The 16089-nt window shown below is 43.0% G+C and overlaps 1 protein-coding gene across 1 annotated transcript in view; it reads right to left on the reverse strand.

The window, feature by feature from the left end:
• CTBP2 (C-terminal binding protein 2) overlaps positions 1–16089 on the reverse strand; it is a 244084-nt gene that overhangs the window by 176779 nt on the left and 51216 nt on the right. Inside the window, exon 4 of the mRNA XM_033942987.1 lies at positions 4768–4974. Within this exon, the coding sequence (XP_033798878.1) occupies positions 4768–4974 (207 nt within the window). The remainder of the gene's footprint in view (positions 1–4767; positions 4975–16089) is intronic.

Below are 16089 nucleotides of genomic sequence, written 5' to 3' on the forward strand. Positions count from 1 at the left end.
AGTGTAAGTTAATGCATGTCGATATAAAAAGTCCCATATGCAAATACAAGATGTCCAAGGCAGTACTTGGAGACCCTCCCAAGAAAGAGACTTGGGAGTACTGGTCGACAAGTCGATGAAGCCGTCTGCGCAATGTGCGGCAGCAGTGAAAAGGGCAAACAGAATGCTAGGAATGATTAAGAAGGGGATCACGAACAGATCGGAGAAGGTTATCATGCCGCTGTACTGGGCCATGGTACGCCCTCACCTGGAATACTGCGTCCAGCACTGGTCGCCATACATGAAGAAGGACACGGTACTACTCAAAAGGATCCAGAGAAGAGCGACTAAAATTGTTAAGGGGTTAGAGGAATTGCCGTACAGTGAGAGATTAGAGAAGCTGGGCCTCTTCTCCCTTGAAAAGAGGAGACTGAGAGGGGACATGATCGAAACATTCAAGATAATGAAGGGAATAGACTTAGTAGATAAAGACAGGTTGTTCACCCTCTCCAAGGTAGAGAGAACGAGAGGGCACTCTCTAAAATTAAAAGGGGATAGATTCCGTACTAACGTAAGGAAGTTCTTCTTCACCCAGAGAGTGGCAGAGAACTGTAATGCTCTTCTGGAATTTGTTATAGGGGAAAACACCCTCCAGGGATTCTAGACAAGGTTGGATATGTTCCTGCTGAACCAGAACGAATGCAGGGAGGGCTAGTCTCAGTAAGGGCACTGGTCTTTGACCTGGGGCCGCCGCGTGAGCGGACTGCTGGGCACGATGGACCACTGGTCTGACCCAGCAGTGGCAAATTCTTATGTTCTTAATTTTGCCCACTGCTTTCCTACTTCTTCCAGATGATCCCATCCAGATAACTATTCCTTGACTTAATCCCCTATCTGAACAAAGTTTGTTTTCTTTTGACATTTTCAATATTTTATTATTGCTATGATGATGCTATGTTGAAAACCTGTGAATGAGAAAATGAAACTAATCTGTTCGTGTCAATATGGGTAAATAAGTAAGATCTTCTTCGTGTCTTGCTTCTTCACTATACAATGTCCCCTTCCATCGCTTGGAAAATTTAATTTTTTCTATTCAGAGATACATCTCTGCACTTGAATATCTTTTCTAGGTCCTTCATAGCAGTTATGTCAAGAGCGATACATCGTCAGATTTATTGGCTGTTGTTTCATTACTGATTATTGATCCAAGAAGCTTGAAGTTGTCAAGGATGTAAGTAGTCTGTCTGTTAACCAAATGCCTGTGGCCACCTAACTCCCGATATTGAGCATTACTTAACCAGGCAGTGCTCCTGAATATTGGCACAAAATGGCCATGTCAAAAGTGGGCAATGTCCAAAATCAATATTTTTATTCTCCATACCAGGTTAAAAGCAATTATTAACTAAAAGTCCTTGGTATTTCCAAGTGACTGCCATTTATTATCATTCTTGATAATTGAAATGTCTACATTATCAGCTGTTTAGATGGAAAAATAATAAATAATTTTCAGTTTCCTTACAAACTTAGTTTATATAGGGAGTCTTTTACTAAGGCGTGCTAAATGTTAATGCGTCCATAAAATATAATGGGCACGTTAGCATTTAGCTAGTGCGCCATAGGTGGGTGGTGAAAGAACTGTAAGTGGGCCTGGGTACAAAGGAAAAATCCTTATGAAGTACATTGTTCTCAGTTTCTGTGAAATTCCTTTTTAAAATACAGTATTATACATTGTTTGTATTCTCTGAGTTATAGTATCTTCTGGGTACCCTGTATTCATTTCTTCTCTACATGTGAGCTGCCTGTTACAGAGGTTGTCCTAACTGAAATAACTGGTTATTAATATTGGTACATGGAGGAATGGTTACAGCAGGGGTGGCCAACAGGTCGATCTCGAGGGCTCCATGATAGACTCATGTTGCCTTCCGTTCTACCTGCTTCCTGACCCTGTAAAGAGGATGCTGAAGCACAGAGCCCACCAACCTTCTTCACCCGACGTCAATTCTGACGTCGGAGAGGATGTTCCGGGCCAGCCAATCGCTGCCTGGCTGGCCCAGAACTTCCTCTCTGACGTTAGAATTGACGTTGGGTGGGGAAGGTTGGTCAGCCCGGGGCTTCAGCGTCCTCTTAACGGCGGCAGTCTGTTCCATGATTGTTGCGGCGGTGGTGGCTTGGGGGAGGGCAGGGAGGGAGAAAGAAAGAAAGGGGGGCAGGGAATCAGAAAGAAAGGTAGCATGGAGATAGCGTTGGTTTGTACAGAGGTCTGTTTTGGTTTTTCGACACAGCGTGAACGAAGGTGTTGGTGAGGGCTTTTGGCTTAGAATGCCTAAGACCAAAGAGAACTTGAGCTCATCCAGCTCCTGCAGTGAGTGACTCAGATAATAGACGTGAGAGGAAGAAGAGAAAGAAAGAACCTTCTCCAGCTAAAACTAAAAGAGAGAAACAGAAGGTTGCAAAGGAAATAAAGGCTTCTACTAAGAATCCACAGGAAGACAGTATTGAAGGAACATGTTGCAGGAATTGCTTTATTTCCTGATCAGTGGAACCAGCTGAAGGTGCAGATTCCAGATATTGATACAGCAATCAAAAAATTGACAAGTAGGGCACCTCAAAAAGGACAGAGGAAACCATACACAAGATTGTTTTGTTGTGTACATCCTTTTAAACTATTAAAATATTGTTTACCTCTGAAAAAAAAAGAAAGGGAGCATGGAGAGAGAAAGACAAGAAGACAGAAAGGGGGCATGGAGAGAGAAAGAAAGGTGGCATGGAGAGAGAAAGACAGAAAGAAAGAAAGGGGAGGGGGCAGGGAGAGAGGAAGAAACAGTTGGGGGAGGGAATGAGGTCTGGAGGAGAGGAAGCATACACAAGGGAAGAAATATTGGATGCACAGTCAGAAGAAGAGAGTGCAACCAGAGATTCATGAAATCACCAGAAAACAAAGGTAGGAAAAATGATTTTATTTTCACTTTAGTGATCAAAATGTGTCTGTTTTGAGAATTTATATCTGCTGTCTATATTTTGCACTATGGCCCCCTTTTACTAAACCTCAATAGCGGTTTTTAGCACAGGGAGCCTATGAGCAACGAGAGCAGTGCAGGGCATTCAGCACAGCTCCCTGCGCTAAGAGCCACTATCGCAGTTTAGTAAAAGGGAGGGGGTATATTTGTCTATTTTTGTATAGTTACTGAGGTGACATTGCATAAAGTCATCTGCCTTGATCTCTTTGAAAACCCGCGGAATATAAATGATAATTAACATTTTCTCTGCGTAAAGTGTGCTTTGTGTTTTTTATAATTTTATTGTTGATAGATAATTTTGACTTGGTCATTTTAAAAGTAGCTCGCAAGCCCAAAAATTGTGGGCACCCCTGGTTAACATAAGAACATAGGAATTGCCGCTGCTGGGTCAGACCAGTGATCCATCTTGCCCAGCAGTCCGCTCACTCGGTGGCCCTCTGGTCAAAGACCAGCTTCCCTAACTGACACTAGCCCTACCAGCGTAAGTCCTTGTTCAGCAGGAACTTGTCTAACTTAGTATTGAATCCCTAGAGGGTGTGTTCCCCTATGGCAGACTCCGGAAGAGCATTCCAGTTTTCTACCACCCTCTGGGTGAAGAAGAACTTCCTTACGTTTGTGCGAAATCTATCCCCTTTCAATTTCAATACAGTGAAATAGAAGGGCCAAATGCATGCTCTGAATTGCTTCTCAGCTTATTTTTTTTCTCTAATGCGACTTTGCTTTTCTTATAAATTTATCTTAGGACTTTCTTATTGCTGACACATGTTTCATTACTTGCTATCTGTATACACTGTCTTTTTAATAGACTGCTTCATCTCTATGAAACTTATCATATGTAGACCTTTTAAGTTCTGCCAAAAGTGATAAATTGTCAGATTTCTTGACGGATGTTGCTTCATTATTGATCCAAACAAGACAAAAATAGAACCCTAAATCGAGGAGGTACACAAACAAGATAATAAATAAAGAACCTCCCTCACCCCAAGAAGTCTACAAAGATTAGGGGAAAGAGATGAAGTCCAACTTCATCTCTTTCCCCTAATCTTTGTAGACTTCTTGGGGTGAGGGAGGTTCTTTATTTATTATCATTATTGATCCAAGCAGCTTGAAGTTATCTACTATTTCTATAGGATGAAATTAGTCCACCTAAAATTTAAAGCAATTTAAGCAAGCAGGAGAGGTTTCTAGACCCCATTCTTTCTAGCCTCCAGCAGCTGCCTTTACAAAATGGCTGCCAAAACCTCTAGAAGCAGCCCGTGGTACTTCCAAAGAATCTAAATATGAACTAGTATATATTTTCAAACGCTTTATGGGTTAGTGTCTATTTTTAGCAGGATTAAGTCTGGTGTGTTTTATTTCTCAGCCCAACCAAGATATGGTTCAATGATCTGAAAGTGTCAAAACAGAGAATTTCATTTCTGCAAATTGTGAGGTCTCTCTCCCAAGCAATGCTCCAAGGAGTAGCCGGGAGTGTGCAAACAACAATTTTTGATCCCAGGATTAGCTATGTATAAAAAAATTTACACATCTGGTAACTGATTTAGTTGAATTAATTCTTTATAGTTTAATTTTATTTGAAAGATTGGTTGGGTCATTTTTTGTGAGTGACCATGTAACAATCATGTAAAATTAATGAGTATTTACACGCTGCATACAGGAACCTCATAGTCCTTTCATAGCATTTACCCACTGCACAAAAAAACTGCTCTCTTTTCCCCTCCACTTCTTATCTATTCACTGGCTTTTCTTCTGCCTCCCTATCTCAGCATACCAAATCCAATGAGGCCCAGAGTCTCCCCTCGGATGCGAGCAGCGCCTGAAGCCATCTCACGGATATGCTCCACATTCTGTATGTAGTTGCCTTCTCTAAGCAGCTGGTAGAGCCATGTATTACGTCTGTAGAGGTTTAGGATATGGCAAATGGTAGAGTCTGCAGTTTCTTCCACAGCAGCGGAGGGAATATTACACACAGCAATGCCTGCAGAACAAGGAGTAAGAAGCACTCTAGCATCAACAGCTCCGCAAAGCTAGGCAGACCTGCTCTAGGATCCATTGAAGATATGGTAAGAACATAAGAAATCATGCTGAGACATACGAAGGCTCATTGAGCTCAACATCTTGTCTTCAACAGTGGCCATTTTGGTCACAAATATTTGAAAGAACCTCCAAAATATGGTAACATAGTAAATGAGATCTATATGGTCCATTGCACCTGCCCTCTGTTTAGCTTATAGCCCTCTATGCCTTATTTAATGTGTGAAACAGAGCTAGTCTTTATAACTTACTTCTCGGGATGATTAATGGTTAATATTTTATTTAACTGGTTTTCTATCTCGCTCTCCCCAATGAGCTCAGAATGGGTAACAGGTTAACATACATAGAATACAGTCAAGATAGGATACAGTTGATGAATTTACATGACAATATGTTAATCTCAACTTAATATATAAAGGATCTGGTTCTAATACACATTTTTCTTCATTGTTACTTAAAGTAATATATATTTTCTTCAGTGTTCCTCATATTGCAATAGGCAAGGGAATAAGTGAAGAGGTAAGTTTTTATTGCTTTCCTAAAATTAAGGAGTCCTTTTATGGGCTTTTCCTCCAGGAACATGTCCTAACCTTTCATTACCTGCCTTGTCCAGCAGTAGAGTGCACAGCTTAATCATACACTGCATGGGAAAAAAAACACCTTTCTACAATTTTTAATTGTGTTCACCATTAGTTTCAAGGAGTTTCTTCTTGTCTGTGTGTTTTGAAAGCTTAAACAACCATTGCTTATTTCAGTGGTTCCCAACCCTGTCCTGGAGGAACACCAGGCCAATTGGGTTTTCAGGCTAGCCCTAATGAATATGCATGAAGCAAATTTGCATGCCTATCACTTCCATCATATGCAAATCTCTCTCATGCATATTCATTAGGGCTAGCCTGAAAACCCGATTGGCCTGGTGTTCCTCCAGGACAGGGTTGGGAATCACTGGCTTATTTAACCATTTTATCCTACTTATGATTTTATAATTATTTTTTTTTATTTATGAACTACATTATATATATTCAAGTAGGTTTCCCACTCTTTCTCTCTTGTGGGTGGTGGCAGCTGCTGGTTGTGCACAAACTTAGCGTATTCTATATAACATTTATAGCTTGATCTAATCTCCAATCAGATTCTAGGCGGAAAACAATATTCTAAGTTCTAAGCAAATTTACAATAACTCAATTAAAACAATGAATTACATTTTTTTTAAAAGATATGATAGGAAGAAACTCTTCTTAATTCAGTAGGAAGATTTACTCAAAGACTTCAAACGAATATTCAACAAGCAAATACTGTATAACAGCTTCAAATAATGCTGGAAACAAGAAGCAATCCTACTTACTGGAAAGGATAAATATCTTAATAAACTGTCAGGTCCTGTACCATATAACATTTTAGAAATCAATCTAATTGCTTTAAAATGTATTCTCTTCTCAATCATCAACCAATGCAATTGGTTTTAAAAATGGAGTCACTCAATCCTATTTCTTAGCTTTGAATATCAGATGCACCCCTGTGTTCTGAAGCAATTGCAACCTATATTTCAACTTCAATGTAATACTACAATACAATGAATTACGATAATCTAACTGGGGCAAAATTGCCCTAACTGTTGTTTGAAAACTATTAGTACAAAGAACATAAGAACTGCCACTGCTGGGTCAGACCAGTGGTCCATCGTGCCCAGCAGTCTGCTCCCACGGCGGCCCTTAGGTCAAAGACCATTGCCCTAACTGAGATTAGCCTTACTTGCGTACTGTCACAACCCTAGCCCTAAAGCCCGGCTTGTGCTAGGGAAGGCTGCGCCTAACCCTAAACTTACCTTAATAAGGGCTAACCAGAGTGACAGGCTGAATGCAGACCAGCAGATAAAACCTGAGTTCCCATTGAACCACAAGGTTACAGGACCCTGGGGAGGAGAAGATGAGAGTGGGAATAGCCTGATGCAGCAGGAGGTGCCTTTAAAGAAAGAACAGCCTAAGAGGCAGGCACACAGCACAGCTAGGACACAACTGCTGGACCCAATTAGGGCTAATCAGAAAGTCCAGCAGAAGCAACAGATTGTCCCTCCCCCTTTCAGGTTAGGGCGTACCCAGCTCAGAAATTTAGAGGCTGAACTAAGGAGAAACAAGTCAGTCTGGCCTGGGGTAGCCCAGGAAGGAGGCTCAAGGAACTGGGCTCCTGAATCCTCTCAGTTTCAGGATGTTGAGATGGCAGATGTTACCTCTGTCCCTGAGACCAACCAGCCAGCCAGCCAGGATACCCTAGAATTCATGGACACTTCCCTGGAACCAGAAGAAAACTCCATGGACCAAAGCTAAGTTTGATTTCTTTGTGATTTTTGGTGGCTGTTGAATCTGGTTTTCTTTTAAGGCTGTCTGGATGCACAAGGCAAGGGCAGGCAGTGTGAGCAGTGCTAAGTTCACAGCTGCAGGTGTGCCTCATTGCTGAGGACAGTGAAGAAAGTGTTTTTCTTGTTTGAACATTTGGACTTTTGTTTTTTCTCCCTGTTTGGGAGGTGACTTTGAGGCTGCCTGTGAGAAAGGGGTGGTAGTGGGGAAGAATCCACACAAGATCCTCAGGGCGGGATTGTGGGGCCAATTTTGGCAAACTTTAAATTAGTGGATTCAGCTACTCCCCTCCCCCACCAGCTATTTGTTAAGCTGGCTGGGAAAGGCCGGCTAAAACCCAGGCCTAGGCAGCACTTGCTAAGTGTGTTTAAACAAACCCAATGTAAAGGGCCAGTGTAAAGACTGGGTAACTTTGATAGCCTTAGGTTGCCCTTTATGGACTGGGAAACTATCAGGGCGAGGCTACAATAGAGACATTATTTTTGAACTTACCTGCAAGAAAGGTGTGGGCTGTAATTTTTGTAAGCCCAGTTTTTATGTTTGTGTTTGAATGCAAAGACTGCACTATAGCTGTACGCTATCGCAGGAATAAAGTTGGACTCAAATACTTTTGAAAACCTTTATTGGTCCTGACGTTTGTTTTGTTTTATATTGATAAGAACCAGCAGGATCTTCAATTTCCCTTGAAGGCACGTCTAAATCGGTCTTTACTGAGCCCTGGTCGGTGGTCATCTGGAAAACCCGGCACCGGCAGGCTCACAGTACGTTCCGGTTTAGCAGGAACTTGTCTAACTTTGTCTTGAATCCCTGGAGGGTGTTTTCTCCTATAACAGCCTCCGGAAGAGCGTTCCAGTTTTCCACCACTCTCTAGGTGAAGAAGAACTTCCTTACGTTTGTACGGAATCTATCCCCTTTTAACTTTAGAGAGTGCCCTCTTGTTCTCTCTATCTTGGAGAGGGTGAACAACCTGTCTCTATCTACTAAGTCTATTCCCTTCTTTATCTTGAATATTTCTATCATGTCCACTCTCAGTCTCCTCTTTTCAAGGAAGAAGAGACCTAGTTTCTCTAACCTCTCACTGTACGGCAACTCCTCCAGCCCCTTAACCATTGTAGTCGCTCTTCTCTGGACCCTTTCGAGTACTACCGTGTCCTTCTTCATGTATGGCGACCAGTGCTGGACGCACTATTCCAGGTGGGGGCGTACCATGGCCCGGTACAGCTGCATGATAACCTACTCTGATCTGTTTGTGATCCTCTTCTTAATCATTCCTAGCATTTTGTTTGCCCTTTTCACTGCCACCGCATATTGTGCGCATGGCTTCATTGACTTGTCGATCAGTACTTGCAAGTCTCTTTCCTGGAGGGTACTGCACCAGACATCCTGTATTCGTGTGTAAGATTTTTGTTACCGACTTGCATCACCTTACACTTATCCACGTTAAACCTCATTTGCCATATCGCAGCCCATTTCTCGAGTGTGTTTATATCACATTGCAGGTCTTTGCAATCCTTCTGCGCCTTCACTATTCTGAATAGCTTTGTATCATCTGCAAATTTAATCACCTTGTTCATCGTACCAATTTCAAAGTCGTTTATAATATGTTGAAGAGCACAGGCCCATGCACCTTACCCTGCGGCACTCCACTCGTGACGCTTTTCCAGTCTGAGTATTGTCCATTTACCCCTGTCAGCATAGCTATTGCTAGCAATCAGCATTTTCAGTTGGCATAACTAATGTCAGCAAAGGCCTATGGGAAATTATATCAATCTGACTCTGGAATGTAGATGCAGATAAATAATAATAATAATAATTTTATTTTTGTATACCGCCATACCCAGGGAGTTCTAGGCGGTTCACAACAGTTAGATGAAATACAGACAATGCGGTTGAGATTGAGGAACATAACAAAGCAATCATGGAGTCAAACTAGTTATACGTTTACAATTTAAGTGAGGGAGAAGATTAAGTACATTACTTACAGAGAGTATATACAATGAATTTAAGAGAAGGAGACGGATGCATACTAGTTATACGTTTACAATTTAAGTGAGGGAAAAGATTATATATAGTACATACAGTAAGTATACACAATGCATTTAAGAGAAGGTGCATACAAGCTTTAGGAGGTGGGAGTAACAATCTTAAAAAGAAAGGAAAGGGAAGAGGTGGAGGGAGTTAAGGGAGGGGTGCGTTAAGGATTTGGTTTGTTGAAGAGTTGGGTTTTGATCTGCTTTCTGAAGTTGAGATATGAAGAGGCATCTAGTACAATTTGGGCGAGCCATGAGTTTAGTTTGGCCGCTTGGAAAGCAAAGGTTCTTTCGAAGAATCTTTTAAGATGACACGATTTCAATGAGGGAAAAGCGAACAGGTTTATTCTGCGGGAGCTCTTATTATTGTAGTTCAGGTTGAAGTGTGGGTAGAGATAATCTGGTGACATACCAAATACTGTTTTGTAGCAGATGCATGAGAACTTAAATAGAATTCTGGATTCGAACGGCAGCCAGTGCAACTTGTGGTAGAAAGGGGTTATGTGTTCCCATTTCTTTAAGCCAAAGATGAGATGGACGGCGGTATTTTGGACCAACCTCAACTTCCTGGTGATTTTCTTGAGGGCACCTAAGTATATGATGTTACAGTAATCCAGAGCGCTTAGGATAGAAGATTGTACCAGCAGACGAAAGGAGTGTGTGGTGCAGTGGTTGGATCTACAGCCTCAGCACCCTGGGGTTGTAGGTTCAAACCCTGCGCTGCTCCTTGTGACCCTGGGCAAGTCACTCAGTCCTCTATAGCCCCAGGTATGTTAGATAGATTGTGAGCCCACCGGGACAGATAGGGAAAATGCTTGAGTACCTGATTGTAAAAACCGCTTAGATAACCTTGATAAGCGGTATATCAAATCCTAATAAACTTGAAACTTGATCATCAAAGAATTTTTTGATTGTGCGGAGTTTCCAAAGCGTCGATATACATTTCTTAAATACAAGATAAGAGTCTTTCTCTAGTGTGAGATGCTTGTCTAAAGTGACTCCTTGTGTTTTTAGGGATTGTTCTATACAGTAATCCAGTCCATTTACATGTAGCATAGTTTCCTTGATTTTGTCGTTTGGGGCTGCCAAGAAAAATTTAGTTTTGTCCGAGTTTAGCTTTAATCTGAACGCCAACATCCAAAGTTCAACCTGATTTAGTATGAATGATAGAGAATTTATCAGCTCTGATGAAAAGCAAGAGAGCGGAATGACTATGGTGATGTCGTCCGCATAGATGAAGAATTTGAGCTTTAGGGTCTGCAAGAGGTTTCCTAGGGAGGAAAGGTAGATGTTAAACAGGGTGGGGGACAAGGGGGAACCCTGTGGGACCCCACAGGGGTTGTCCCAACCGTAGGAGATAGTATCGTCCTTAAACACCTTATAGGTTCTATTTTTCAGAAACCCATGGAACCAATTGAGAACATGACCTGAGATCCCAATAGATGTCAAACAGTCCAGTAGAATAGCTTGGTAAACCAAGTCAAATGCGCTACTCAGGTCAAGTTGCAGTAATGTAAGGTCATGCACCTCGGTAGCGGAAATCCATGCAGAACTTACACCTTAAATGGAGAAACATTGGCTAAGACCTCAGCAGAACGAGATTTGGGAGTAATCATCAGTGCAGACATGAAGGCGGCCAAACAAGTAGAAAAGGCCTCATCCAAGGCAAGACAAATGATGGGATGTATCAATAGAAGTTTCGTCAGCCGGAAACCAGAAGTCATAATGCCACTGTACAGGACCATGGTGAGACCTCATCTGGAGTACTGTGTGCAATTCTGGAGGCCACATTACCGTAAAGACGTGCTTAGAGTCAAGTCAGTTCAGCGGATGGCCACTAGGATGATCTCGGGGCTCAAGGGTCTCTCGTACGAAGAGAGACTGAACAGATTGCAGCTCTACACTCTAGAGGAACGCAGGGAGAGGGGGGACATGATTGAGACATTTAAATACATCACAGGACGTGTCGAGGTGGAAGATGACATCCTTTTTCTCAAAGGACCCTCGGCCACAAGAGGGCATCCGCTTAAACTTAGAGGGGGGAAATTTAGTAGTGACACCAGGAAGTATTTCTTCATGGAAAGAGTGGTGGATCACTAGAACAAGCTTCCGGTGCAGGTGGTCGAGGCCACCAGCGTGCTTGACTTCAAGAATAAATGGGACATCTATGTCGGATCCCTACGAAGTAGAGTTAAGGAACTGGGTCATTAGCATTCAGACTTATCGGGGTGGGTCAGTAGAGTGGGCAGACTTGATGGGCTATAGCCCTTTTCTGCCGTCATCTTTCTATATTTCTATGTTTCTATCAGAGCACATGAGTCTTGGCTGAATAGAAGATGAAGGTAATCATACAACGAAGCTATCATTGTTTCGGTACTGTGACCTGACCGAAGCCCGATTGGTTGTCATGTAAGATATTGTGTTTCTCCAGGTATGTGGTGAGTTCGGTGTTTACCACGCCTTCTGCTATTTTGGTTACCAGAGGGATATTGGCGATAGGTCTAAAGTTAGATGCAATGTTAGATGGTTCTTTTGCATTTTTTTAAATTGGTGTAATCATAATGTGACCTTGTTCCACTAGGAATTTCCCTGAGGATAGTAGGAAGTTTACTCAAGTCAACATCTTGACCTTAAAATTGACTGGGGCAGATTTCATGACATTTGGGGGACAGATAGACCCTGAGTGCTTTGGGGGACAGAGAGACCCTAAGTGCTTATTCACAGAAAGCATCCAGGCAGACGGTTTCATATAGCCCTAAAGACAGTTTCAAATAGCCCTGATTAAATCATGATTACAAACCAACTTGCAGCTAAGAGGGGCGAAGAGGTGCTAAGAAGATGTGTTAATGTCTGATGCTTAGGATGGACAGCTTAGGATATACAATGGGTTCAGGTGCACAGATAACTAAGATTAATCAGAAACTATTGTCAGAGGCAAACTGGAAATTACATTTGACTTCAGCCTATTCTTCTTCTGTCTAGCACAAGTTTACTATGTTTAAGTTCTATTGAAGCTCAATAGATTCTGTATTTAGAATAAGTTTCCAAACTATAAAAGCCCCCTCTCTTGGCTCTGGTCTCTCTTGTCTCTCTTGCTAGCTTGGGGCATCACCCTCCCCAACCCCCTTTCTCTCTCTTTCTTTGTGTGTTCTGTCTCATTCACAAGAACACAGAAGCAGTCTCTGTAATTGTAATTGTAACTTTTATGAATGTAATTGTAACTTTTATGAATCCTACTTTTCTGTATGCCTATTTCTATAATATATTCTTTATGCAATCACCTCTGGCTGTGCTTCTCATTTGATTCTATTCCTGGTGAATCTTCGGTGAGGGAATTGAACCTGGGAACTGGCGTTTTATAAAGGCACCTCTCACGTAACCCCTACAATCTAACATTGTGAGGGCCCCTTCAATCCTTACAACCCCCACTCTCTTTTTCCTATCTGCCAACCAGTTTTTAATCCATGCAAGTATTTCACCCTTGATTTCATAGCTTGCAATTTTTCAAAATAGTTGTTCATGCAGGAACTTGTCAAACGCCTTCTGAAAATCCAGATATACAATGTTGACCTGCTCGCCCTTGTCTATCTGCTTGTTTACTCCCTTGAAGAAGTGCAGCAAGTTTGTCAAGCAAGATCTTCCCTTGCTGAAGCCAAGGTGTCCGCATCATTGATCACCTTGCTGTCCGTCAAGGTGATCAATGATGCGGTCCTTTATCAGCGCCTCTACCATCTTTCCCAGCACCTAGGTCAGACTCATCGGTCTGTAGTTTCCCAGATCTCCCCTCGAACCTTTCTTGAAGATCGGCGTAATATTTGCCACTTTTCAGTCTTAGAACATAAGAATTGCCGCTGCTGGGTTAGACCAGTGGTCCATCGTGCCCAGCAGTCTGCTCACGCGGCGGCCCTCTGGTTAAATATCAGTGCCCTAACTGAGACTAGCCCTACCTGAGCACGTTCTGGTTCAGCAGGAACTTGTCTAACTTTGTCTTGAATTCCTGGAGGGTGTTTTCCCCTATGACAGGCTCTGGAAGAGCGTTCCAGTTTTCTACCACTCTCTGGGTGAAGAAGAACTTCCTTACATTTGTACAGAATCTATCCCCTTTCAATTTTAGAGAGTGCCTACTTTGGAGAGGGTGAAAAACCTGTCCTTATCTACTAAGTCTATTCCCTTCAGTACCTTGAATGTTTCGATCATGTCCCTCTCAAACCTTCCCGATTTGATCGACAGATTGGCTATTAGTTGAAGCAGTTCAGCTATAACACCTTTTAGTTCCTTGATTACCCTCGGATGGATGCCATCCAGTCCCGGGGATTTATCGTTTTTAAGCCTATCAATCTGCCTGCATACCTCTTCTAGACTGACTGTAAACCCTATCAGTTTGCCGTCTTAATTTCCTGTGTATAGCCTGTCTGCTTCTGGTATGTTGTGTATATCCTCTTTGGTAAATACAGATGCAAAAAATGTGTTTAGTTTGTCGGCATTGGCTTTGTCCTCCTTTAGCACTCCCTTTATTCTATGGTCATCCAACGGCCCTACCTTCATGGGTCGTTTCCCTTTAATATATCGAAAGAACGGCTTGAAATTTTTCATCTCCGTGGCTATTTTTTCCTCATAGTCTCTTTTGGCCCCTCTTACTGCCTTGTGACACCTGATTTGGTGTTGTTTGTGCTTTTTCCAATTTTCATCTGTTTTTGACCTTTTCCATTCCTTAAATGAAGTCTTCTTGTCTCTGATCGCTTCCTTCACCGCTACAGTGAGCCACGCCAGCTCCTTGTTCTTTTTCCTCTTGGATCCCTTGTTGATACGTGGTATATATAGATTTTGCGCCTCAGTGACCGTGTCCTTAAAAAGGGGCCATGACTGCTCTAACATTTTTACAGTACTTATCCTCTTCTTAATCTTTTTCTCCACTATGACTCTCATTCCTTCGTAATTCCCTTTTCGGAAGTTCAGTGCCATGCCCCTGTGTCCATGTTGAAGCAGATCATATTATGATCACTTCTTCCCAGCATCCTTTCTACTTCTACACCTTGCGTCGGTCCTCATAGTCCATTTAGAATTAAGTCCAGAATTGCATTTCCTCTCGTATTTTCCTTGACAAGTTGTTCCAGGAAACAATCGCCTACAGCATCCAGGAACTTGGACTCACTACCACAGCCAGAGGTGCCTAGGTTCCAGTCTATCCCCGGATAATTGAAGTTGCCCATGATAACTGCGTTGCCTCCCTTGCAGTTGCGTTTGATCTCGTCTGCCATCTCTCTATCAATTTCTTCAGACTGCCGTGGGGTTCGGTAGTAGATGCCGACCTTTTGTTCTCAGAATTTTGGCCCATAGAGACTCTACCTTATTTTTTGTTTCCGGTGTGTTCTCTCTGGTAGACTCAATTTCCTCTTTAATGTATAGGGCAATACCCCCACCTTTTTGACCCACTCTGTCTCTGCAGTATAGCTTGTATCTTGGTAGAACAGTGTCCTAGGCGTTTTCCTCATTCTACCATGTTTCCATGACACCGATGATGTCAAGGTTATCTTTTTGTGCCATAGCTTTCAATTCCCCCATCTTATTTCTTAGGCTTCTTGAATTTGTGTACATACACTTGAGTTTGCGGCCTGTTACTTTCTTGCAATTCCTTCCCTCTTGTGCCCCTTTCGATCCATCAGGATTTCTGTCTTGCCTATGATCCGGTGAGACTTCCCCGCTATCTTCCTGCACGGTATCCTCCGAGTATACCGGTTCCCGAACCATCAACTCTTGGTCGATTGTCGGCTTTCCCCCTCTTCCTAGTTTAAATCTTCTCAATTTCTCTCTTGATGTTCCTTACAAGTAGCCTCGTTCCGTCTCCGCTGAGGTGGAGTCCATCCTTCCTGAATAGCTCGCTCTTCCCCCAGAATGTCGTCCAGTTGCGTACAAAGTGGAATCCTGCTTCCTCACACCAGCGCCTCATCCACACATTGATTGCTTGCATTCTGCCTCTTCTCGTTGGCCCTGGGTACCGGCAGGATGTCCGAGAATGCTACCCTCTGCGTTCTGGTCTTCAGCTTCCTTCCTAGCATTCGGAACTGGTCCTTCAGTACTTCCCTGCTGTAGTTCCTGTTGCTCACGTTGTTTGTCCCCACATGGATCACCACTGCCGTATCTTCCTCTTCCACGCTGTTGATGATCCTGTTGCTGCAGCTCACTATGTGTTCTACCTTGGCTTCCAGTAGGCAGGTCACCAACTGATCCTGTCTTCCTCCCGCTATGTGTCTGTCGACTTGTCTGATGATGGAGTCCCCCACGACAATTGCTGTCCTCTCTATCTTCTCTTGCCTCTCTAGCCACAGGTGCGTGTCCCTGGTGTATGACCATCTCTCCAGCAGTAGGTCCGTGTCCTCTGTGCACTTCCATCTTCCCTCATCCTGGCATTGGCTTGCACCAGACTCGTCTTCTTGTGGGTTCCTTTCGCTGTCTCTAGATCTTGCTGCTGTGTCACCCATTTCTTCCTTGTGGTTGTCCTCCAGGTGGTCCTCACTCCCTGTAGGTATATCTCGGCAGTTCCACTGTTGCTGGTGATTTTCCATAGCCTCCCTGTATGCCTCCTCGATGAACTTCTCTAACTCCTGGACTTCTTCCTCAATGGTTTCCTCTGTCTTGACGCTCTCTGCCTCTCTTTCCTCCTCCTCCACTGCTCAA

This window comes from Geotrypetes seraphini, chromosome 4 (genome assembly GCF_902459505.1).
Source record: "Geotrypetes seraphini chromosome 4, aGeoSer1.1, whole genome shotgun sequence".
Lineage (NCBI taxonomy): Eukaryota > Metazoa > Chordata > Amphibia > Gymnophiona > Dermophiidae > Geotrypetes > Geotrypetes seraphini.